This window comes from Mytilus galloprovincialis, chromosome 5, assembly GCF_965363235.1.
Source record: "Mytilus galloprovincialis chromosome 5, xbMytGall1.hap1.1, whole genome shotgun sequence".
Classification (NCBI taxonomy): domain Eukaryota; kingdom Metazoa; phylum Mollusca; class Bivalvia; order Mytilida; family Mytilidae; genus Mytilus; species Mytilus galloprovincialis.
The window spans coordinates 19,778,995-19,806,016 of record NC_134842.1 but is presented as its reverse complement, the minus strand read 5'-3'; the positions used below and the strand labels follow the sequence as shown (position 1 = coordinate 19,806,016).

The 27,022-nt window shown below is 32.3% G+C and overlaps 1 protein-coding gene across 1 annotated transcript; it reads right to left on the bottom strand.

Moving 5' to 3' along the window:
* Positions 1-1,090: 1,090 nt before the first annotated feature.
* On the bottom strand, positions 1,091-15,324 carry LOC143075348 (uncharacterized). The gene is made up of 6 exons (XM_076250737.1): positions 15,140-15,324; positions 14,095-14,238; positions 13,283-13,351; positions 10,183-10,377; positions 6,497-6,637; positions 1,091-4,494 (listed from the first exon to the last, which is right to left on the bottom strand). Exons 1-6 carry the CDS (start codon positions 15,290-15,292, stop codon positions 4,279-4,281), a joined length of 918 nt encoding a protein of 305 aa, XP_076106852.1. The 5' UTR covers positions 15,293-15,324; the 3' UTR covers positions 1,091-4,278.
* Between the last annotated feature and the right edge of the window lie 11,698 nt (positions 15,325-27,022).

Sequence of the window (27,022 nt, the reverse complement as noted above, 5' to 3'; positions counted from 1 at the left end):
TAATGTGTTATTTTTAATGCTTCTTGTATTCTGACTCCATGTTTAGGCCAGATGACTTCTGTCGGAAAGACATGTTTACCTAAGGTTGATCCTAAAGACAAATAATGTTAACTTTTGATTCATGGCAATGAAGAAACTAACCAAATCTAAACATTAAAAGACAAATTTCTGTTTTTATCTAAAGAAAAAATGGATTGTATTTACATATACTGTTAGATATTTGCAGGTCTATACTCAAATAGGCAAATGTTTCTTATAGATTTGTCAGCTCTGCAACATGAGATGAACATGTCTTTCTAACAGAAGTCATTTCACCTCAACACAAAGCTTATGGTATATTGATGGTCAAGTTTTCATGTCAGTATTTCTAGGTCGACTATATTTGGTATATATATTTAAAGTAATGTGTGTATGTCCATCTGAAAGGTAGCTAGGTCTGCACCTCTGAGTTTTCATTTTATATCAATCGAAGTAATTAAGCTTAGCTGATAGTAAGACCTAAATGTAAAAGCCTCATGATCAGACATAATTAACTAGTCTGGGCAATACATTTACTTATGGTTATTTTAAATCTGAAGATAAACTGAGTAATATATGTTGGTCCATGACAAAAAAAGATCAAAAATCCATCCACTGCTATATTTAACCAATGCCAATAACATGAATACATGATATTTGATTATATATTCTGACAATGGTCAGCTCTCCAGCAAAAATTTAACAGACTAAATTCTAAGAATGTGTCTTCAATCATCTGTTTTAAATTTTTGTATGTAAAGCATGGCTTATATCATTACCTATATATATTACCTATATCATGGTAATTTGTTTCTGTATAATAAGGAAGACAGCCTGACTATGCTTCTTATATTCAAGGTAACAGGGATTGTCATGGACATTTGATTTTATGTTGCTTTTTCTTTTATTATTTAGATTATGAGGCTGATATGCATGTCATTTTTTAATCTACAAATTCTGGGATTTTGTTCCCATTGTAAGTTGGTTGGGGTTCTATATGAAGACTTTACTGGTGACAATTCAATACCATTGACTTCAGTTTATATCATTTGGCTTAAAGAAAAAGTCTAACGAATTTTTACTATTTATTATTATCAGTTAAGGTAAAACAACCCAAAATGAACATTGAAAATACATTTCATTGCATTAAATGTCATAAAACAATATTTTATAAAATCAAAGTTTAAAAAAGATTTCAAGTGACTATGGCACAAAATTGATGACAAAGAAACTATAAAAAGAAAAAATTGTTTAGTTAACATTCAAAATATAAATTCAAAAAGTTGTTTTACACAAGACTTTGGTCAGAATCAGTACACTTTAAAAAATATATAATCTTCTTTATACCATGGATACAGATACATTTAAAAAGATGTTCTGACATGTGGAGGTTACTGATTGTATATATTTCATACTATTCTAACTATGTAAATGATAAATAGGTATACAAAATACAATAGGTACATTCACACAAAATGAGTGGACAAATTTAGTGTTAAGCTTATTTTTCACCATGAACACTTTTCCAGTAAAGTGTATAATCAGAAAAGAAACATGGTACTTCATATTCAAGAAAACTTTCTGGTCATAATTAAATGCTGGTCAGTAGATAAAAGTAGAAAACAAATGGATCTGTGTTTACCATGTAAATAAACTGGCGACACAGAGATATGTCACAGCTTCATGTAATTTTGCATAACAAATATCATCAATTAAACTAACCTATCCACAAACGTTAACATCTAAACAAAACAAAAGTTTTAAAGTCAATGAACAATGTCTTAGAAGGCAGGGTCAAAATATGTAAATGAAAACGAGACGTTCCCATGCTTATAAAACTGCATTCTGAATACCATTGACTTTTCTATTTATAGTGGTTGTGCTTAAACTATCAGATCTTCTCAAAAAGTAAAAACAGAAGCATTATGAACAGCACACTACAATTAATATGGAAAATAAAAACAGGAAACTACATCAATCTCCAACGCATCCATACAAAAAATTATCATTAAAAAACAAATAAATAAAACATTTGCTGCTTTCATGTATTTGCATATTGCCTGAATTTTAAAACAATGTACTATTAAAACACTGACACAGCGCCACATTTTTTTTATCCACAGCTAGTAACTCATCAAATTACTAGAATACTGGATAGTATTACCTAGATGAATAATACAATTAAAACGTATATGTCAAAAACACATGAAGCACACGGGGGAGAATTCTTTTTTTTACCCCAACCAATCTTAACATAAATTTTCATTTTACTTTTTATACTTACAAAATCCTAAGGAAAATGCAACAACACACATTAAAATAATTTGAATTCCTTCCAAACCTTAACACTATAATTTTTGGAAGAACCATATGATTAAATAGTAGATTTTTTTTTTAAATTAATTGCTTATATTTCATAATTAAATTTAGTTAAAAAAAAAAGAGTAATTTGTCACAGTAAATTAATACAAATCACTATTGAAAATCCAAAAAATACATACATTTGTTAATCTAATCATAAACATGTAGTCCTATTTGCCTAATTAAATGTGTCATCATACTTCAATAAATAAGAAGTGTAGCTGCCTTCTTGGAATTATTCTAATTATAAATATAGAAATTCTATGTGTTCATGAATGATTGAAAAAAATACATTGATCAAAATACACCACATAAACCATGATTCAGTGCAGATTTTTCTTTGCTATTATTGGGCATTAAGGAGGTTTGCGTAATTTTTTATGACAAAACAGAATTATTTGGGCAATGTGAAAGTGATTGTATGACATCAAAAGTTAAAATTTTGCAAACTCTCTAGACAAGAGTTGCTGATTTTCATAAGGTGATTACGACAATATGATCCCATCTATGATCAAATGTAAACTAAAAGCTCCTTTAAACTTAAAACATTGTTGCAGGACATCTGATTGTATACCTGAGATTCATTAAATCCTTCATTGTATCTATAGTAAAAAAAATATTCTGCACTTTAAAATTTGAGTTCATCATTCATATATCTAGAAAATGAAAGAATAATTGCTGCCAATTGTGAGTAAAACATTGTATTTTCTACTATCAATTATTTAACAACAGATATGCTAGCAAACAATAAACTTTTCATTCAATGACATATTTTGTATGATGTTCCATTATTCAGAAATTACACTTAAGGTGGTATGGGTGTCTTTCGCCATCTTGGATTGTAAAAAACAGAGAACCTAAGGTCCAAATTTTCAATTAAGTTAGCAAAATTTGATGCAGGAATGCATATTACTATTACGTGAATTTTCATTTAAAAGAACAAATATAAATGATTATAACTTTTAAATATAAGTATTGGTAAATGTATTGATTATTTTTACTTGATTTTTTATTTTTTTGAAATTGACATTTAAAAGGGAGTTAACACTAAAAAAGTGCATTTTCTGAAGGAATCTACATGGAATTTTGCAATTTTGTATTCTAGCCAGAAAAAACGTTTGGTGACCCTATCTTTTCTTTTAAATTATGAAAGCATTTACTGATACATGTAACTATCTTCTCGTATTTTATTTTACAATTCTATCATTTTGTTTAGTTTTTAATCACATAATGATGTTTTTTCCTGTATAATCCATACAAAATATGTCATTTTGTCACAACCTGTAGCTTGAGAAAATGCAATGTGACCTTTCATTTTTATTATATTTTTGAACATACATCAATAAAAACTATATTTGACAAAGGATGAACAAATTCCATCATTTTTAATTAGACATCCATATCATTTTAATGTCATATTCTTGTTGAAATTTCACAAATTTTGAAAATCAGTTTTATTTCAAAATCATTTGAGGACAATAAAGGTCAACAATATGTATTTTTCTTTTTTCCATTTAAATTTCATCATTGATTGTTAAAAAGTTCCTGCAGTCTTTAATGGATATTGGTCAACTTGGTTATCATATATCACATCTCCCTATTTTAACATGAACAACTTAGGCAATCCAACTGTCTTGTGAATACTAATTATATATATATTGTCAACATTAGTTAATTTTAATAACAAATATTATTATGCTTCATCTACTAATATAAACCTGTCCTTCATTCCTATTTTCATATAAAAAGTTAATAACCAGTTATGTATCTAAAAAATATATTCTCCATGAAGTTTATTTTCATACCATGCAAGTTTCATTCTACCAAAACATATATGAAAACTATTAAACATGTGAAAAGAAAAGTTGTTTTCTTAATGTCATGAATGTGAATTCAACACTACTCTTTCTTAACCTGACTAGATCTCATGTAGTAATGAGAAGGTGTAGTAAACACTGCATTCTTTGAACGTTCATTCTGTAGAATCAGACCCAGTCCAATAGCTGGTATGAGGACAGGAGTCATGAACAGATGGATCCAGTACATCTGTGATACCTCTATAGCATGGTCAACAAAGCAGGCAGCCAGGAGACTGAGGATTCCAAGTCCTGCTGCCTAAAAGAAAAAAGTTGTATGCTAGAAAAACATTACTCAACTTACAAAAGTACTATGTCTTAAAATGAGGACAAATGTTTTCTGAAACTATTGAGCAATACTATAAAGACTTATATTGTATGTAATAACAAGACATAAAAGATGCAGTTTTCAAATATTCATTTCGTATGATCAGACCAAGTCCATTGCTACAAAAAAGTAGTTGCAGTAGTTGGATAACTGAAAACAAACTAATAACGTACATTTACAGCTATTTCAACAAAATATACAACCAGGAGGCTAATAACTACAAGACCTGAGGTCTGAAAACAGAACTGGTTCTATACAACCAGGAGGCAAATAACTACAGGACCTGAGGTCTGAAAACAGAACTGGTTCTATACAACCAGGAGGCTAATAACTACAAGACCTGAGGTCTGAAAACAGAACTGGTTCTATACAACCAGGAGGCTAATAACTACAGGACCTGAGGTCTGAAAACAGAACTGGTTCTATACAACCAGGAGGCTAATAACTACAGGACCTGAGGTCTGAAAACAGAACTGGTTCTATACAACCAGGAGGCTAATAACTACAGGACCTGAGGTCTGAAAACAGAACTGGTTCTATACAACCAGGAGGCTAATAACTACAAGACCTGAGGTCTGAAAACAGAACTGGTTCTCTATACAACCAGGAGGCTAATAACTACAAGACCTGAGGTCTGAAAACAGAACTGGTTCTATACAACCAGGAGGCTAATAACTACAAGACCTGAGGTCTGAAAACAGAACTGGTTCTATACAACCAGGAGGCAAATAACTACAGGACCTGAGGTCTGAAAACAGAACTGGTTCTATACAACCAGGAGGCTAATAACTACAAGACCTGAGGTCTGAAAACAGAACTGGTTCTATACAACCAGGAGGCTAATAACTACAGGACCTGAGGTCTGAAAACAGAACTGGTTCTATACAACCAGGAGGCTAATAACTACAGGACCTGAGGTCTGAAAACAGAACTGGTTCTATACAACCAGGAGGCTAATAACTACAGGACCTGAGGTCTGAAAACAGAACTGGTTCTATACAACCAGGAGGCTAATAACTACAAGACCTGAGGTCTGAAAACAGAACTGGTTCTCTATACAACCAGGAGGCTAATAACTACAAGACCTGAGGTCTGAAAACAGAACTGGTTCTATACAACCAGGAGGCTAATAACTACAAGACCTGAGGTCTGAAAACAGAACTGGTTCTATACAACCAGGAGGCTAATAACTACAGGACCTGAGGTCTGAAAACAGAACTGGTTCTATACAACCAGGAGGCTAATAACTACAGGACCTGAGGTCTGAAAACAGAACTGGTTCTATACAACCAGGAGGCTAATAACTACAGGACCTGAGGTCTGAAAACAGAACTGGTTCTATACAACCAGGAGGCTAATAACTACAAGACCTGAGGTCTGAAAACAGAACTGGTTCTCGTTTGTTAAGTAAGCCATTACAGTTTGGTTAAGTGCCATCTTAAAACTTGTATCCATGTAAAGATGTCCCTTTTCATTTCATGCAATGGGTAAGATAAATTTCTAGGCTGAAACTAGAACAGATGTCAGTATTATCAATGCATATGGGCAACATAATTGCCTGCTTATGAAGGGTGCACATGGTGAAATGTTTCTGCTACTGACTATGATTCAATGTGTGATTACTCTTGGGAAATCAAATTCTTACACAATTTTTTACGTGTACAAGAAAAACTGTTATTGCAGACTATGTGGTATGGGCTTTTGCTGATTGTTGAAGGCAGTATGGTGACCTTTAGTTATTAATTTTTGTGTCATTTGGTCTCTTGTAAAGAATTGTCTCATTGGCAATCCTACATCTTCTTTTTAATAATTTATATATTATCAATGATTCATTAAAGTGAGATTAAATAAGTCCTGCGAGAAATACATGCACAACTTTATACAATTACTCTTTTAATTTTTGTATATATCTCTATAACTTCAATGAACTTACTGCCAGATGGGAGATGAAGAGAGCCTTCCTGTCATCATCCCGTAGAAAACTTGGTGCATACCAGATAAGAAATATGGCGGAGAAATCAGATGCACACAACACACGAACAAAGTGCTGATGTATGAACTGTGGTGTAGTATTCTGAAATCAAAGATAAAATATAAATATTATGTTTTTAAATAACATTTTTCTGTAGAAAATAATGCTTTTGGGTTTTTTAAAATGCAAATGTCATTTTATCAATAGCTGAGTGCAAGCCATCTTCATATAATAATTCTATATTCAATTTAACTTTTAATTTGATACCATTCCAATGGTTTATATTTGACGTTAAATCTTAAATAGTTACATTCTCCCCCTTGAATATTTAGATTTATTAGGTTATAAACATTTGACTGTAAAGTCTTTATATATCATGTATATATACACCAAAAACTGATAAACACCAATTTCTCTCTCTGAAAAGTTGTCACCCAAAACACTGCTCCCGGAGCATTCTGTACAGCCAAGCCATCAGGTTAAAACGGATTTGTTCATCGAAATCAAAATAAACCATCGTTTTGGGCAACTCAGACAGCAACTTAAATCAAGAGGTTACAAGATAAGAACAAAAATATTTCAGAAGCTTTTGGTAAACAAACCTACTTGAATACAAAGAAAAGACGGCCCAGACAAATAAAATCCTGTTTGTTGTTAGCTTCCATTTTGACCTGACAAATCTTTCATCCATTGTCTACAAACACTGGCGTCTTATTGAAAATGATCCTTCCTTAAAAGAGATTTTTCCATCACCTCCCGTTATGGCTTACCGCAGACCCAAAAACTTCAAAGATATTCTAGTAACATCTAAAGTATCTAAACAGGAGATATCAACAATCAGAGGTTATAAACTATGCGGAAGGGGCAATTGTAAGTGCTGCAAAGTGGCCAACATCGAAACCTAATTCGTCAGCACAGTCACAAAGAAAAAGTACAATATATTTATAACATCAAATTGCAAAATCCAAAATTGCATTTATGTTCTAACATGTGGAACTTGCAAATTACAATATGCTGGTGAAACAGAAACACTATTTAATATCTGACTAAATAACCATCGGTCATTTTATACAAAAGAAAGAAACTACAATTACAAGACACCTTTTAAGAGCAGGACATGATTTTGATAACGTCACATTTCTAATCGTTGAAAACAAGAATGTGTCCCCAGTACACAGATGCCCCACTTGCACTATCATTTTCTATGTTCAGTGGACCATGAAATTGGTGTCAGAACTCTAATTTGACATCAAAATTAGAAAATTCATATCAAAAGGAACATATATACTAAGTTTCAGGTTGATTGGACTTCAACTTCAACAAAAACTTCCTCGACCAAAAACTTTAACTTGAAACTGGACAGACGAACGAACGAACATACGGACACACAGACCAGAAAACATAATGCCCCTCTACTATCGTAAGTGGGGCATAAAAACCAAAATTGGGATACACATTAAGGAAGACAAAAGAGAGAGATATTTTGGATGCACCAGTTACGAACACTTGAACCTGATGGATTCGATGAGAGAGACGAAAAAAGATTTAAAAGCAAATCAAAACCATAATTATCTTGAAATCATACAAATTAATTTATAGAAATTCATACAATTAATCGAACATCTATAAATGTGTTTTTATTCCAACTTTATGTAGTTGTAGCTACAAACATATTTGATGCAACATCAATAAATATGTTACAATTTTCCTCAAATCTTGTATAGATAAAGCTACAAAAATATTTTTTTGTCATGCATCCGATTTCACCTTGAGAGATGCACATGCCTGATGAAGCTAATTTGTTTAGCGAAATATTGTGTATTTCTATTTAAAATCTAATAGAACTTTTTAATGTATTAATTAGCGTGTTTAAGTTATATTCTTAGACATTTATATATATATAAATATATATAACATATGTGTGTTTCGATAGATTTACAATGCACATATATGCGAGAGAATTTTTTTTTTATATATACAGTGTATATATATTATTTTCTTAAAGAAAAATAGTCATCAGGCCTAAATTAAAATATTGTTTGTTTGCCCTTTTACGACCCTATTTTTTGAAACAGGGTAGGCAGATAGGTATAATATTTTATTTTATAGATACAAAATCTGCATGATATCATTTTTGTCTGTATTTGCTTTTATTAAGTATGATTTTACTGATCTTTACTACTTTTAAAGATACTGGGATATTACCATGTAGAATGTGCAAGTAGTTAATTCATCATGTTCATACATTGTATGCACTACTATTTTGCAAATATCAAATTATAGGGCTGTGCGGCATATTTTCAATGTTTATATGCCTGGAACTTTTAAGAGTTTTAACTTGCACAAATAACATGTACTAAGCACATGTACCTTGTAGGCTTATCTCTACTGAAAGGTTAAATAATATCATATATCTCCCTAGTATGGTTTGTGAAACAGCTGTACAATGTGCAACCTACATGTATAGCATGTTTTATTCCGACATTCTACCAGTTTTATCAAAATTTGAACTAAAATTATCAGAGATGATATCTGTGAAATAAAAAGAATATTTGACTAGATTATAAAGCCACTGGCCGGCAGTGCATTTCCCACCATCATCATCATGCAACCCTAGAGACTGAGTGTTTAAATTTTCGTGTGTCCAGGTGTTATCAATAAAAATCTGAAAGACTTGAAACTTATACTGTTGTGAAAAAGACTAAAGACAAATTGTCACGTATTTGACATCGCTTTATAAATGGTCTGTTAGGAAAACTTGACAATTTTACTGCCAATTTACAGGACATTGGTTCATGTCAGATATAAACAAAATGTCAAAGCTTGTCGAAGGCAGCGTTATCGTAATTATCCTGATCTAAGAATCACCAAAGGCCATCCCTACATATAGGTACAACATCTGTTAAGAAAATATTTTGTACACACGTTGATAATTTTGTATTGAACGAACGAAGTATAAAGACACAGGGCAACGTTCGTCATATCATGATTTCAAAAACTTTCAACATCGATTTCAATCAAATGCTTTGATTCTCTAAATGCAAGTGTTCATACCAAACGGACTTAACCTTATACAGGGAAGATAAAACTCTAGGATTCCGGTAAAAAAAGTTTTGAGTTGGAAATACAAATTTAAGATTTTCGGTAGGAACGAAAAAAAAAATTAAAAATAAAATATTGCTGGTAAATACAAATAAAAGATTTTCAGTCAGAACAAACTTATAGGGTCGGTCGGTAAAGGGCAAACAAACAGTATTTTAATTTAAGCCTCAAACAGTCAAATGTTGTAAATATCAAACATGATTTTCAGAAGAAATATAATACATGGTAATATAGAGAGAATATATTCAGTTGTACTAGTAAATTATACAATTTACTTAAAATATTGTGCAGCATTTTTTCTTCTTCATTCTTTCTTTTCAATTTAGAATAAAGCCATACTGCATCTATGTCTATTCCTCTATAAAGGAGAACAGCATGGGATTGTTTACTTTGTAGATTAATTTTGAGCTAAGAAAGATAACCCAATCATTATTTTTCAAAAGTAAACCAAGAATGATGGTTACAAGTTGATATGACCATAAGTTTGTAAAGAAAAAACAAGAAGTTCTGTAGAAAATAGTAAATTATTATATAAAGTCACATACCATAAAAAACATGACTGAGTTTGGGAATGCCAGACCTTGTAGACCTTCTACAAATAAAACCAGAAAATACACTCTTAACAGGATACTGACAAAGCCCTTCTGTTCTCTACGTCCAACAGCTGGTGGTGGGGTGTGCATCTGGTAAACGTTATAGATCCAAATACTGATAAAAAATGGCAGGAAAAACCACAAGTTCTGAAAATAAGATAAGGCATACATGTATAAACAAATATAATTAGCTGATTTTTATAAAGTTATTACTGGTATCTGGGTATGTTTTGCAATTTGCCATTCAGAATCTGTAGCATTCTGAGAAAGTTTTCAAAATCATACAAATTTATACATCCTTTTATAGCTGACTAAGCAGTATGAGTCTTACTTAGCAGAAAATAATAAATCCTTTATCTATATACATCATATAGTAAATATAAAATAAAATATGAAACTTTAAAGATAGTTAAGGCCAACTAAAATTAATTAGTAGATTTTCATCCAAATTTTTGAAAATAATGGGGCGGGTGGGAGAATTTTATTTTTTAAATTTTATTTCATATGAAACCCTTTTGTGACTAGTTCTTCGTATATGCAAGTGTAATAATAAGCTTATATCATGTATACACAAGTATGAGGAATCTTACATAATATTTCAAATCCTTAAATAAATATATCTAACTGCGGCTTTAAAAACTTTTAAACAACAAAAACGTGTGAGAAATACTCTCTTCAGTTAGACTACCTACACAAAATGTATTTGGGTTTCTAAACAATGGTTTGTATTACCATAAAATGAAGCAAATGCATTGGTATGCAACACAATTATTATGAGTACAGAATAAAATGAAAGCTCAGAGAGTGTTGAAAATAATAGGGTTGGTACTTTATATGCAAGATGAAAATATAGTTATCATGTAGAACATGAACCTAATAATTAAAAAAAAGTTGTTGTTTAATGAGTCTTTTTGGCTGTATTGGGATATTTGCTGTTTGTCAAAATAAAAAGACAGCCATGGGTAAAATCAAAGGGCTTGCATAAATAAAATGCGTATGTTAGTCGACTTTTTAAATTCAATAAACGGTCATAAATCTGACAAGTTCGTGCTTGTGTTTCAATATCTATAATTCAGTCATGTTTTCTGTATCAATGGTTTCCACGAATCTTGTGCTTTGAGTATCATTTACAGTTTAAATTTCCTGAGACAAAGTCATTGCATAAATAAAAAAGTCCGCAGTTTTCTAATCACAGAAATTTGTGACATACCGCGATTTGCAGTCTTGGAAACAGCGTTTTTCTCGTAACACCAATGTTTCATGTCATTCTCGTTATCAATCTTTACTCTCGGAAGATGATGTTGTCATCATAGAGCAGCGGAAAGGTAGACATAATCATTTTGGTTAGATTTACTCGAGGTACAAAACCGAAATTTGAAACAGGAAGCATTGAATGAAACGAAATTTTAACGGTTACCGGTAACGGGAATGAACAAAATCCGGAAATCGTAAATTTTATAAAATAAAAAAATTCAGGGCGGGGCGATTTCAGAGGGGCGGGCGGGGATGAAAATCTATCAATTAATTTTAATTGGCCTAATATAAAAAGAAATATGAAACTTTAAAGAAAATAACTTAATAACAAGGAAAAGATTTACTAAATTAAAGGTAAGTGACCATTTTGTGGAAATTGAAAGGGGCAAATACAAAAATAGTATTCAATAAACAGTAACAAATTGCTGAAGGTTTACGTTGACCTATAAATGTATCATTAGGTCTACTAGGAGGAGTTGTCTCATTATAAATATTATATTGGCAACCAAACCATGTGTTAATCTTCTTACTTTTAATAATAACCTACACAATTAACAATGAAATTACCCAATATCCAAAATATTCTGAAATAAAAAAGTTTATTCTCAACCTTTATCCCTTCAAATTCTCTTAAAAAACATAATTTCCAGAAATATAAATATTACAACAGATTTAAAGTCATATGAAACGAGTAAGTGGTGAAAAAAAAATGTTTATTCAATTCTTTTACCAATGCATGTATATACAATGTATCATAATTTTAGTCCTCTGTGCATGATTTTCTCATTTTTTACGCAAAAATAACGTATAATCATCAATTTTTTCTCTCTGTCTGTTATAATTTAACAAATATGGCTGCTCATTAAATGCTGTGTTTTGAAGCCAAAGTTTACAGATTGTCACCTTATAGTAAACAAATAAAAAAAACATGGGTATTGAGCACGTGTTTAACAAGTACAATCAGAGAATTGTTTATTTTAATGACAGATCAATGCGTATTGCGATCAACAGATTTTTACGAGGAGGGTTACGCTCAGATCACTATGCATATGGAAAATATGTCGGCGAATTGCTTCCTGGAAGGAAGCAATTAAAAATAAGTAAACTTCTTCTAAATGTGGACAAATTAAAGAATTTTCCTCAGAAAAAAGTATATGTACATCAGTTGTATAATGAAAACTATCCATTTAGTTATATAAAACAATGCATTTTTTTTTAATTTGAGGTTTCTTATGGCTTTAAAATCTGTATTATTTCATCAAAATAAAGACATATAAATAACTTGTTTTTACAGAAAATATCAGGCAAACCGTATAATAAAGAATGTAATGAATGGGTTTGTAAGCCTAAATAGGTTGTTTTATTCCACAATTTTCTTTTTTGATTAGATAAAACACATGCATTTTTGTCATTTCACTTTACAATATTGTTATTTTCTGTTGAAATATCATTTCAACCATGTCAACTGATGCAGATTACACGATATAAGGATCATTCATTATGTGTGTAAAATATCTCTCATTAATATCTGTTTCAATATTTCATCATTGTGACACTTATTTATCCAGCCAGTTTAATAAATATCCACTTGTAGCAACATAATCATTTGATAATGCTCCGACAGTAATACTTGAATTTTCCCATTATATGAACTTCATTTCCGTGTCAAACATGTCATACTGTTGAATAATTCTTACTCTGTTACAAAAATAAAATGTATGTTATTGACATGTTAAATTTACACACACAAAATGCTTCATTTAGAAATAGTGTGACATGAATGTACATATATACTTACACCATGACCAAAGATCTTGTTTTTGTAGACTTGTCCATAAATCATAATCATCAACATAGGAGCTGTGCCCTGTATAAACATAAAACTATCATAATCATCAACATAGGAGCTGTGCCCTGTATAAACATAAAACTATCACATTTATAATGATGCTTGTTTGGCAGTGACAATGTGTTTAGAATAGTTATACAATGTAATGACATTAATAAAGTGTGTAATGTACATTTTGTAGTTATACAATGTATTACATTGACAATATGTGTAGTGTAGTTATAAAATGTAATGACATTGATAATGTGTTAATATTTTAGTGATTTATTAAACTTTTTAAGTGAAGTCATACAATGTAATGACAATGTGTTAAATGTAGTTATTCAATGTTAGACAATGATAAGTAAAATCACAAAAATACTGAACTTACAGGAAAATCAATTCGGAAAGTCCATAATCACATGGCAAAATCAAATAACAAAATGCATCAAAAACAAATGGACAAGAACTGTCATATTCCTGACTTGTTACAGGCATTTTCAAATGTAGAAAATGGTGTAGTGTATTTATAATTTTTGTATAAAGTTTTATGACATAGACAGTGTATGTTGATCTTTAATGCCATTTACAATGCCTTTAGTTTAAATGTCATAAATTTATGTGACATGTAGAACAAACAAAAACATGATGTATAATGGCATCCTCCTGATTATCTTTATTGTGTTATTGTTATATTTTAGTACATGTATCATGGTTTTAATTGCATACAAAATTTCCATGCAATTCATATATGTTTATTTTTATGTTTTATCATATCTTACGAGAGTTCTTGACCACAGGATGGCGCCCTTGACTGTCTCGTCACGTGTATCCCTGGTTAGATACATAAACATTGTCATGGCTAATTGACTGGCACCTGTACATCTGACGAAGAAGATCATTAATCCATCTGTTTTTCCAGAAACCTATAATTCAAAACATTTTTATTTTCATTATTTACATGATTTAAGTGCATTTATTAAGTGACTGAATTTCTATGCATTTTTACCTTAAGTAATACATGTACGTAATCATGATAATGAATATCTTTTTTGAAGTGTATAAATTAAATGACCACATAAATTCTGTTTGTGTCATTGGCACGTGTTTTCTTTTGTTGACAACCATGTCACATGTGTACTTTTAGCGAGGAAAATACTGTGGGAAACACCTGCATGTATAACCGACAACACTGTCTGGTTATTTATACTTAAAATGCACAGCTGAAATTCAAATAGGAGTGCCAGGAAAAGTGTTAAACTTAGTATTATACATAATTCCTTATTAACACACCATTTGAATGCAAATGTAAATAAGTTGGTACAATTTCACAATATGGTATGAATTGACTGTGGTACAAGTTAGCAGTGGTATGAGTTTGCATTTATACGAGTTAGTTTTTAGTGGTACAAGTCTGCAATGGTTCAATTAACTATAATTCGTTTCTATGTACATATTTGTTTTTTATTCATTACCATGATTTCTTTGTGATTGTACATAAATCAGGCTGTTCGCTTTTTAGTTTGAATATTGTTTTGTATTGGTCATTTTGGGGCCTTGCTTAGCTGACTATGCATTTGCAGTATTGGTTTTACTCATTGTTGAAGACGTTTCATTTGATTGTATATCGAGTTGAGCCTGCGGTGAAATTATAGTGTCTTTTCAGGCTTTTGATTTCTGGTGACATAATTTGTGAAAACATTGTTTAAAATCATTTGTTGGAGTTGGATCTGAATAAACTTTTTATAAGCTGTGTTTTCTATACGATCAATGTTAATATGCATTGATATATTCTTTCAAACCATCTTGAATAATTTGATATCTGACCTGATAGCCAACCACATAATCGGGGAAGATAAACATTCCTAATGCTATCCATGTTGTAAACACAAGGTCAGAGATTTTAGATTTTGACCCTGCAGCTAATCCAACTAGAAGAGCTAATCCTCTAACAACATCAAATATGCAACTTTCAGTCATCTTGATACTGAGATTGATTCAAAGGTAAACAACGCTTTCGTTGTTTTGCTTTTGGAGCGCGACCGGAAGTTAGTTTGAAACAAGCGCTTGAGGAGCGACCTCTTGTGGACACTTTTGTCAAAAAGTAACAGCTTTTAAAAAAGCTTTCCATTAAATCGCCAAGGGGCCTGATGCAGTATCCTTTAAAAATACTTATTATTTTATTCTAAAAGGTTTCCAAATCAATGATTATATCATTTAATTTAAAGAAAGTATTTGAAATAAATTCAACAAATTCTCCGAATTCGTGTTTAATTAAAATTGAAAAAAACTAAATATAGGACTTTAATTGATTCCGGGGCAAGTTGCTCTTTATTACATAAAAGAGTTTATCAAGCTATGAAAAGTCCACCTTAGTTAATTAAAAATAAAGTATCTCTTCAAGCGGTAAACAGTGTCCTTATTAATAGAAGGTAGCGATTTGTAAATTGGGTGATCAAAAATAAATCATGTTTTTCATGTAGTGTCGGATATGAATAGAAATATAATTCTGGAAAGAGATTTTCTACAACAACAAGGCGTGCGTGTCTATTTTGACTTAAACTGTATAAGAATTGGAAAAGTTTACGTGCCTCTTGAAAATGACATCCATGTTGCCTCGATAGTAAGATTTGCTAAGAGGACACTTTTAAAACCTCAAAGTGTAAACATTTGTTTATGGAAAGATTAAGAAACATTCATGCTTTCTAAACTCTGAATTGTTACAAGTATCTGCCGTGGATTCGAGCTATATAAATTCGGAAGCAGGATTATGAGTAAGTAACTCGGTTACTAAAATACATAAAGCGAACAATATTCCTGTTTTAATGTTAAACAACACCAATAAAACTATTTGTTTAAATAGGGGATGTGTAGAAGGTAAAGTCAGTGACATCAATACAAATGACGTTTCATGTGTAACAAAAGATGGTCAAACAATTGAGTTAATAGATATATCAAATCAGAAAATTCATGTTCCTCAAGATTATCTAGAAGTTGTAAGATCTCTTGTAAATGTAAATGAGGACATATTTGCTGATATGGACAAAGATTTAGGGGGGAATAACACTGTTAAAATGTTTATTGGTACGGAAGATCATCACCCTATTAAATTAAAACCGTATAGAACTCCTATACATAAAAGGCCAATAGTTGATAAAGCAATTGATGAAATGCTGGAAGCAAATATTATAAGAAGGTCAAGATCACCATGGTCATTTCATATTGTCGTTTTTGATGAAAAGGATGGATCTAAAAGATTTTGTATTGATTTCCGTTTATTGACCCGTATAACGAAAGTTATCCCTTATCCTTTACCATTGATAGACGATATATTGGCACAATTAAATAAAGCAAGGTATTTTACAAGTTTGGACTTACTGAGTGGATACTGGCAAATAATTTATCATGAAAGCAAGTGACAAAGAAAAGACTGCATTTACTTGTCACAGGGGTCTTTTTGAATTTAATATTATGCCTTTTGGACTTGTAAACATGCCTAGTATTTTTAGCCACCTCATGTCAATGCAAGGATTAGACAAATTTTCGGTCGCCTATCAGAACGATATTTTAATCTTTTCTGGAACATTTGAAGACCATTTACGTCACATTCAGACAGATTGAGACAACATAAACTGAAATTAAAATTAAAGAAATGTAGTTTTATTAAAGAAGAAACTTAATATTTAGGTTTTGTTATAACGCGTGTAGGTGTTAGACCAGATCAAGATAAAGTAAAAGCTATTCAAACAATTCCGATATCCAAAACTGTGAAAGAAGTTAAGAGGATTTATTGGTATGTGTAGTTACTATAGAAGATTCATTCCGAATTTTTATTAAAAAAAAAGCGGAACCTCTTGTCAATTTAACGAGTAAATATCATTGGTCAGAGGGTTGTGACGTAGGCTTTAATTGCTTAAAAGATATTTTAACAGTGAAACCTCTACTTGCATATCCAAACCCTCTAATTTGCCTTATGTCTTGTACACTGATGCAAGTGATACATGTGTTAGTGCATGCTTGACACAGATAACTGAAGAAGAACATGCAGTTAAAAAACATATTTACTTACTATCGCATAAATTAAGCGAGACTCAAACTCTGTGGTTAACTGTTGAAAAAGAAGCGTTTACGATTCATTATGCACTCCAGAAATTAGATTTTTATTTACACGGAGCAAATTTTATCATCAAAACGGATCATAAACCTTTGAAATATTTACTAGATTCTCCGATGAAAAACAAAGAGCTACAAATGTGGTCTTTAGGGATATCTGGATACAATTGTAAGATTGAGTACATAGCAGGAGAAACAAACTATTTTGCAGATCTTTTGTCAAGAACTCCGCAAAGCGATGACGATAAGGGAATAAGTAATGAAACTGTCGATCCCGATATAAATAATAACACCTATGAAATTAATACAATTAATTCAAATGAATTAAACACAAGAAATTTTGCTACTTGCACTGTAGAACAACCGGATTTACCTAGTAAGGAGACTTTTCAAAATGAAGATTTAAAGATAAAATTAGAACAAGCAAAAGATTTGAACATTGTTAAGGTTAAAAGGGAAATTGAAACAGGTACAGCGAGAAGCTCTACACAAAGTCAATTCATGATTATTGAAGATGTTGTTTATTTTCTGTCACAGCCTCATATTGATTCTCTAATCCGATTATATGTTCCAGAACATTTAAGGGAAGATATTGTCGTTCAATATCATGATAATAATGGTCATTTAGGTATTGACAAAACGTATGACAGTATAAAGCTACGGTATTATTGGCCAGGGTTATACAAGAAGATATATGCTTATGTAACCATATGTGTTACATGTCAAACTAGAAATTAAAGAAAAGTAAATCCTCCTGTTCAAGAAGTAGATATACCACCTTATCCGTTTGCTAAAATAGCATTAGATTTATCAGGACCATATCAAGAAACACTGTCTGGGAATAAATATATCATTGGGTTCATTGATCTTTATTCGGGATTCCCTGAAGCTTTTGCAGTAAAAGACAAAAAAGCCGAAACAGACTTGGGGTAATTGTAATTGTAATCGTTAATCAGCTGTAATTGATTACAATTTTTCAAGTAATCAGTGTAATCATTAATCAGCCAAAAATCTGATTACATGTAATTTAATTTAATCAATTACTTTTCAAAATACCCTGTAATCATGATTACTTTTTGATTACATTCTGATTACAATGAAAAAAATCTAAAATTGTGTTTTTGGTCATTAAATGAACGAACCTCTTTGTTCATATTTGATAAATTTTTAACATACTAAAATGGTTTGGTTACTTTAAGCTTGTCTACTTCAGTAAAAAAATAAACTGTTACAGTATTGAAAAGTCATCATTAGCCTAAGCAGATGAAATCTCTGCTTCAGAGACATATAATACAATTATATACCTTTTATCTTGGTAAAAGATATTGTACATACATGTATATTCATCGTTTTATAATGATCTTCATATTATCATTTGATTATAACTGTTATATATTCAAGTAATACTTTTCTTTAACCCTGAATTATAATCTTTTGTTAATTTTTGTGATTTTTGTCAACTTTGAATTGACAGGTAGGAGACTAATTAAGGTTTGTTTTTATTGCAATTACCAATTGAGTATAGCTGTAGGGAAATATATATGATAAAAGATAAATCAGACATGAAAATTTATCTAATTAGCACAAACTAAATTAAAAGTTGGACAAATATGTTGTTTAAACTTTTTTTTGTATTTGGACTGGACGTGTAAAATGCAATGGTTTTTAATACTTTAATACATATTGTTTACAATTTGATTAAACATTTCTATTAAAATTTAACATAGTTTTAACTGGTAACTTTATTTCATCCATATTTAAACTTCCATAAACTGCAACTTGGAATACATATAAATTATGAAAGAGGTCAGAAGACAAACAAAAAAACTCTTGATTATGATATATCTTTATAAAATTTAATTCAAAATAATTTAGAGATCATTGGTGATAAAGTGTAATGTATATATGTAGTGAAATTTGGTGTTTATTTAAATAGATGACGTTTAATTTGAAGTTATCATTTTATAATTGAACCAAATAAAATATGTTCTCAAAAATGCTATAGTTATATTAAATGTTTATTCATCCACATCATTCAAAATGTTTTGTTTTTAAATTCATTGTAATCAGATGTAATCATGATTACTTTGCCAATGTAATCATTAATTTAATCAGATACTTTCAGAAATGATGTAATCATTAATTTAATTTAATCGTACAAATGACAAAGTAATTGTAATTTAATCAATTACATTGAAAGTAATCGGACCCATCTCTGCCGAAACAATTGCTCATTTGCTTATCGAGGAAATAATTCCAAGACATTCAGTCCCATTACAAATTTTAATGATAACGGATCTGAAAATGTAAATAAAATTATGAAGAAAACATGCGAAACTCTGAATATAAATCATATTACTACTTCGTTTGACTGTCTGCAAAGTAACGGACGTCGAATCGAAAGGTTCCATCGTACTCTCCATGATGTTTTATCTAAACTAATGAAAGACGACAAATCAATGTTGGATTTGTTTTTAAATCAAACTTTGGCTGCTATTAGGTTTAAAATAAGTGAGTCCTTCTAAATTTTCACCGTTCAATTTGTTATACACTCGAGATGCCGTTCTTCCCATTGATAACATAATGAAACCTCATAGGAAATATATTGTCGAAGACTTGCATCAAATAATGCTAAATCAACAACATAAAGCATTCGTGTTGGTACATAGGTCCATAAAACAAGTTCAAAAGCGCCAGTTAAAATATATAAAAAAAAAAAAATGTGTAGATGAAGGTTTTAAGATAGGGGATCCCGTTTATTGTAAAAATCACTTGAAGGAAAATAAATTAGATAATCGATGGACACCGTATTTCCGTATTGTTGACCAAAACTCGCCAGTGTCATTCATGATCAAGGATCAATTGACTGGAGTTGTACGAAAAGCACATGCCAAAGATCTGCGAATAGCTAAAATCGATGAGTGGGTATTCCTAAAATAAGAGTAAACAGTTAAGAAAAGCTGCGTATGTTGCATCTCCTGATGTCAGTAGTTCAGACATGGAGGTTGACACTGACTCGGATTCTGATTTTAATAAAACCTCTTGCTACTCTTGCAAAGAAATATCGAAAAGAACGAACAAATAGTTCTTATGAAGAATAAATTCCTGTTATGGAGTTAACCCTTAAAAGAAAAAGAAAGAGAGGAAAATTATGACAGTGATTCAGAGGAATCAATGTCTGTAAAGGAGATTATCGAGTCAAAACTGAAAACGAGAAAAGTTAGGCGAACATTGCCGTCACATATAGGTAAAGGTAAAAATGTTAAAGTAAAAGCATTTTTGGCGTCAATTTCTAACATGTTGTAAGGCTTCACAATATGTTGATATTGATTGCACGGGATTGTAAATTGTACATAAATCAATGACTTGTTTATTGCTTTTAACGAATTGTATGTTGATTTTTAAAATTTCACTAGAGCTGTTAAAGAAAGAATTTTTCAAATTGAGAGACATGTTATGATAAATTCGATAACTGAAGGATCATCACGTCTTGTAACGCAGGCTCAATTTTATTTTTCTCACCTACAAATGCAGCTGAACATGCTGTCGTTAGGTCATTTGTCACAAAGCGTGATTTCTCCGAAAAATTTAAGAAAACTGTTAATTGGGATTAATTCAAAATTGCCACCAGGCATAATGCTACCGAGTGATCCAATTACTAAATTATGGGATTACTATCAAATCTTAAGCTGCCACACCGTGTTGGATTATTATCGCATCTTCGTTGTTTTGTCGGTACCATTGCTAGATTATAACAGTAATTTTGAGATTTTAAAACCATTTAATTTACCTATTCCGATAAACTTAAATCCGCAAGTGGACAGTATAAAGTCCATGCTAGCGTACTTTAATCATGAAGCTAAGGCGTTAGGTGTAAATGCTAAAGCTTGGTTCACACTGCCGATCAGACCAACTCGATCAATCTTGATCATGACAAATCAAGCGATCGGGAGACTGGTCTGTCTCAATCGACAAGAATGTTAAGGATTGTCTACCTTGATCGTCATTGATCTGACTTTCTACCCGAGAGTTTTTGACATGTCAAATACATTCGAGTAAGGATCGAGAAGCCGGTCACTCCAGAAGAGATCGAAAATTCGTCGAGTAGCGATCAAATTGATCGGGAAAGGATCGTGACGAGATCGAGTTTGGTCGGAATACAAATAGTTTACCGATCAGTTCTCGATCATTTCGATCTTTGCTCGATTAATATCCGATCATATCCCGATCAACGACAACCTGCACGATATGTAGTCAAGTTAACTCGACCAATGCCCGATCGCTTCATGATCACTACGACTTCATCCCAGACCAACTCGACCAACTCGACCAAAACCCGATCTCTACGCGACAACATTCGATCACTCTTCGATCTCTACTCGGCCATTACGAGTATACATGACTGCTACACGATTTTCTAAAAATGTTTGCAGCTTTGATTTACTCTCATATCTTTGCATCTGCAAAAATATATTGTCTATTTATTTTTAACTGTACACAAATTCCTACATGTACAGTACGCATCTGCACTTTTGCAAGAAGGTGGAAAATTTAAAAAAAGAGAACACAGATACCAAAGGAACAATCAAACTACGGTAGGTCAAACCGACACGACCATAGCGAAAAACGAAAGCCGACGAGAAGACAAACAGAACTCTACATAACACAACATAAAGAACTTAAAACTTAGTAACACGAAACCCAATACAACCTGGAATGATCTCAGGTGTTTCTGAAGGGAAGTAGATTCTGCATTTTGGCCCCAGAGGATTTTTTAAATATAAAAGTAATCGTGCATTAAAGTTCATCATTAGACAGCTGATGACTAATTTAGACTTCAAATTTAGTTTTTAAGAACATCAATATTATATTTTAGCTGTTTAATGGGATATGTTTGTTTGACTGTCTGTACTTTCCGTGTGTCCAGAAATGTTTGTAGTAAAAAAATAAGAAGATGTGGTATAATTGCCAATGAGACAACTCTCGACAGGACACAACATGACACAGAAATTAACAAGGTCGAATGTTTACAAACACTTTTTTTCATACGCTTTTTGATACAATTCTATCTAACACCAGTACTTAACCAGTGACAAATCATTTTGAAGAAAACTCCCATAACAAATCAGCGTCCTACTTTACTTTCAGGAAGTTTTTATAACCATCGGGGTCCTCTTTATTCAGCTCCTGCAAGTCTCTTATACTTTTGATTTTGCCTTTACATTAGGGACTTTTCGTTTTAAATTTTCCTCAGAGTTCAGTATTTTTGTGATTACTATTTATACTGCCCACACAGTGGTCGACTTGTCAGCCACTGCATCATCTAGATTTTTTGGCACCCTTTGCGATCTTCCCATTTTTGTTTGTTTTTATGCTGTCTTCAAGCTCCGTCATAGCCATAAGCCTGTCTATCTGAGCTCTAACCACCTTGTCAAACAATCCAACTGCTTTATTTCCCTGTAGATATTTTAAATTTATAATTTTACTCAGACCCTCTGTGAACTAATGAATCCAACCAAATAAACGGAGGACCTGTACATTGGACACAGATAATCAATGCCTCAGCTTGCATATAACGTTATAAAGAGTCACTACTCAAGAACGGTTAAAGTGACACCACCAACGTTTGCATTTGATCTATGTTTTATGCTATTGCGTTTCATTAAATTTGGTCGAGGCAAAATAAAATTAGAGAACGGAAATTGTTGGGACGTACATATGCGTTCTTACAGACGGACAAGGGTAACACTTAATGCCTCCTCCGCTGCAGCGGGTGATATAAAAAAAAAATCAGGTGTTTATACTGAAATTGTACATACCCGACCAATGCCCGACTATCCCTACGACCTCTATACGATCAAGTCGATCTTGTCTGGCCGAGATCAGGCTGGTATCGATCATAGTTGATTTGGTCTACCTAGTCGAGTAAAGATCGTGTAGAGATCGTGAATTGGTCGGAATAATGGAATATGTATTCAATTAGTGGTCGGGTTTGAGTCGTATAGGAGTCGGTATGGAGTCGTCAATGGTCGGGTTAAGGTCGTGTACAGTCGGATAGCAGTCGGGTAGAAGTCATAAACAGGCCCGATCAAGAATTTGGTCTCCCTTGGTCGTGGAAATTTGGACAATCGGGATCATCGAGTTGATCTGATCGGTAGTGTGAACCTAGCTTAAAAGAACTGAATATATTCTAAATGATGATGAACTAAATAAATGTATTCATCCGATAAGATTTTTTTGTGACATAAGAAGTCCAGTCTATTGAATAAATTTTTTAGTAAATTTTGTATATAGTTGCTCTTTTTAGGAATGATGTAAAATTGATTGAAAATAATTGTCATACCACCATTAATACCGCAGTCCATTTAGGCAACGATCGCACTACGATCTGTGAAGAAACTGCAAATTTTGATGATCGTAGTACGATCGTGTAGATCGTAGTAAGGTCGTATCTGTGCGGTCGTGTCGAAATCGTGTCGTAGTAGAAGCGTAGTGAGAGCGTACTAAGGTCGTAGTAAGATCGCAAAGGTCGCTGTGCCATCGCAGCGAGAGCGTGATTCTATTCGGAGATACAGCGCTACGATCTCACATCGACGTTATTACGACCTCACTACGACCATCACGTTCTCACCGCGACCCAACTACGCTTCCACTACGACTATACCACGTTTACACCACGCTGTTCAAATCCATAGTACGATTCTAGCACGCCCTTGCCGTCCTCAACACGCTCATCTTACGACCTGACTACGTTCATACTACGACCATCATTCTCATTGTCATTTTCACATAAAAATATCAAATCTCTCCAGGTTTTGTTTGTTTGTATGTAATTAGGATTTCTTGTCTATCTTCTCTAACGGCTCAACCATGCTTCTCATGCTTTTTATATAAATTAGACCGTTGGTTTTCCCGTTTGAATGGTTTTACACTAGTAATTTTTTAGGCCCTTTATAGCTTGCTGTTCGGTGTGAGCCAAGGTTCCGTGTTGAAGGCCGTACCTTGGCCTATAATGGTATACTTTTATAAATTGTTACTTGGATGGAGAGGCGTCTCACACACATTCCTATATCTATTGACACATCTGTGTCATCTCTGCTATCATTCACTGAAATATCGTCATTTAAGCTTTAAGGACCAGCAATATGTTGTAATTTAGGTTCGATTGGTCGGTCCGACATCTCTTGATCGGGGTTCATAACTACCAGAGCTCCGTCTGCCTCTACATCAACCCCTGCCACCTCGCCCACGTGTTCTAGTAGATTTTGGTGGCATGTCTGTATTGTTTCTACGAATCTACGTATTAATCAGAGATAGAAGGAATGGAACTATATTGATATGGAACACGATGTTGGCGTTATTGCTGAAAACGTAGTAAGATCTTGATATGAACGTAGTATATTCGTGGTAAGAACGTGCTATAATCGCAGTAGAAGCGTGGTAAGATCGTGTTGCAATCGGATAACTCGTGGTATAGCCGTAGTGAGAACGTGATGAGCGACGAAAGATCTTGATAAGCGTAGTGAGGTCGCAGAATAAGCGCGGTGAGAACATGGTATAGTCGTAACAGGATCGTTGTAGAAGCGTAATGAGGACGTAGTAGCATCGTGAAAACAACGGAAATTTACATTTTCATGACGCTCATACCGCGACCTCACCACGATCTGAATTTATTTTAGATCGCGGTGAGCGTGGTGCGATCGTGGTCTAGTGGGTCTTGGGCTTAAAATAAATGCAATACTTCCAATGGCGGAATACTTATCTTCGGGAACGTGGATAAAATTACAGCCAAGCCGTTGCGTATGTCAATTAACTGTGGACCTAACAGTCAGGCCGTAGAAAAAATAATGAAACCGATCGATTTATTAACTCTCGATGTCGGTTGCTCAGCTAATAACGATCGGCTTACTTTACTACCCTACTATCAAATTGAATCTAAACTAAATATCGATGAACCATTTGCCAAGTTTATGAAAAATTATAATAATACATATGTTAATATGTGGAAACATTTATACGATATAATATATTTCCCGGAAACCAAATCAATCACGCCCGCTGTTGCAAGCGTTAAAAGGAATTGAAACTCTTTCAATGGATTCCTTGGTTCAAAAACTTATTCAAAAACTTAACGGGGATAGTAAGATGCCGGACTTGCAAAAAAAGAGAGTCTACATTTCCAATATGGGTCTTTATTTTCCTTACTGTGGCCATATTTATTATTGCCTAATGGGTGGGGACAAATTTAAAACGCTGGTTATCCAAAACTTTCATTAGGACAAGACAGACTTCGACAAAAACCTGACGAAGAAGGTGCGGGTTTCAAAGATCAATGTTTCATAAATAACAAATAACAAAAAATTCAAATATTTGGGGATAGGGTAAAAAGTGCTGCAAGTTTTGTTTATTTGACATCGATTTTACATATCTGTATTGGTCAATATTTTTTTCCCCGAAATTAAGTTAAGAGGGGGTTGGGGTCAGTGAAAAAAATATGTGAATTAAGTTTGTTTATCCTACATTGAACTTTTGTTGTCGTCCCTTATTGTCCTGTGAATTTTTATCCATGGTTGTCACTGCAGAAAATGCATAGTATGCGAGATTTAAAATGATTTGCACATATCTCTTTTACCTCGAGCTCAATACAATAATTTATGTCCACAGTTGATACATGTATTGTGTTTTTCGAGTAAACGGATCCTTTTTCTCAAGCAAACCAGTCCCATTTTTTTCTAGTGTAGACTGCTGTTTTAGTTACATACGATCAAATCGATTCTCTCCTATTTATAGCAAGTATGAATAGTTGTCAATATTGTCCAATTTATGTGTAATGACATTACTGTTTTGATAACTAACTATAACGCATACTTGTCTTCTATTTTATTTAAAATCAGACATCATCCTTTTTTTCGAGTTCTACAGACTCATATTATCAGGTTTTTATTTATTTCTCTCAAAACCTAGTACGGGATTTTTAAAAGAAAATATGATCATGAAATAAGGCATACAGGAACTGTAAAATTATAACTTTTTAGAACATTTTACCTTTAACCTCACAGTATTACATCAGTCAATAAAACCAAAACAAGACTCATACATGTGATATGATTGAACTTGGATTTTTCAATTTATAATCATTAAACATGTTAAATGCTACTTATATATTGTTTACCGCAAACTGAAGTTTGACTGGAAAATAACTTGAAATGTTCAATTGACCGTGAAAACTCTAATTTGGCATTAAAATTAGAAAGATTATATCATAAGGAACATGTATACTAAGTTTGAGGTTGATTGGACTTCACCTTCATCAAAAACTACCTTGACTGTTTCCCTGAAGATAACTTTTGTTTACTTTTTTCGTTGGTTAATTTGCTGTCTCATGGACGGTTATCAACATCTCTAACTATTCATAGCATCCTTATATCTACGTAATAAACTTCAGAGATATCCAATACTAACTTGTGTTGCCTTCGTTTATTTGAATGCCCTAAGCTGGTATTTAAAGGATATTGAAATATAAAAAACTCCTGTGGTATCATTTGTTATATTTCTGTAAAGTGTCTGTAAATGTACGGACTATAAAATTCTATGAAA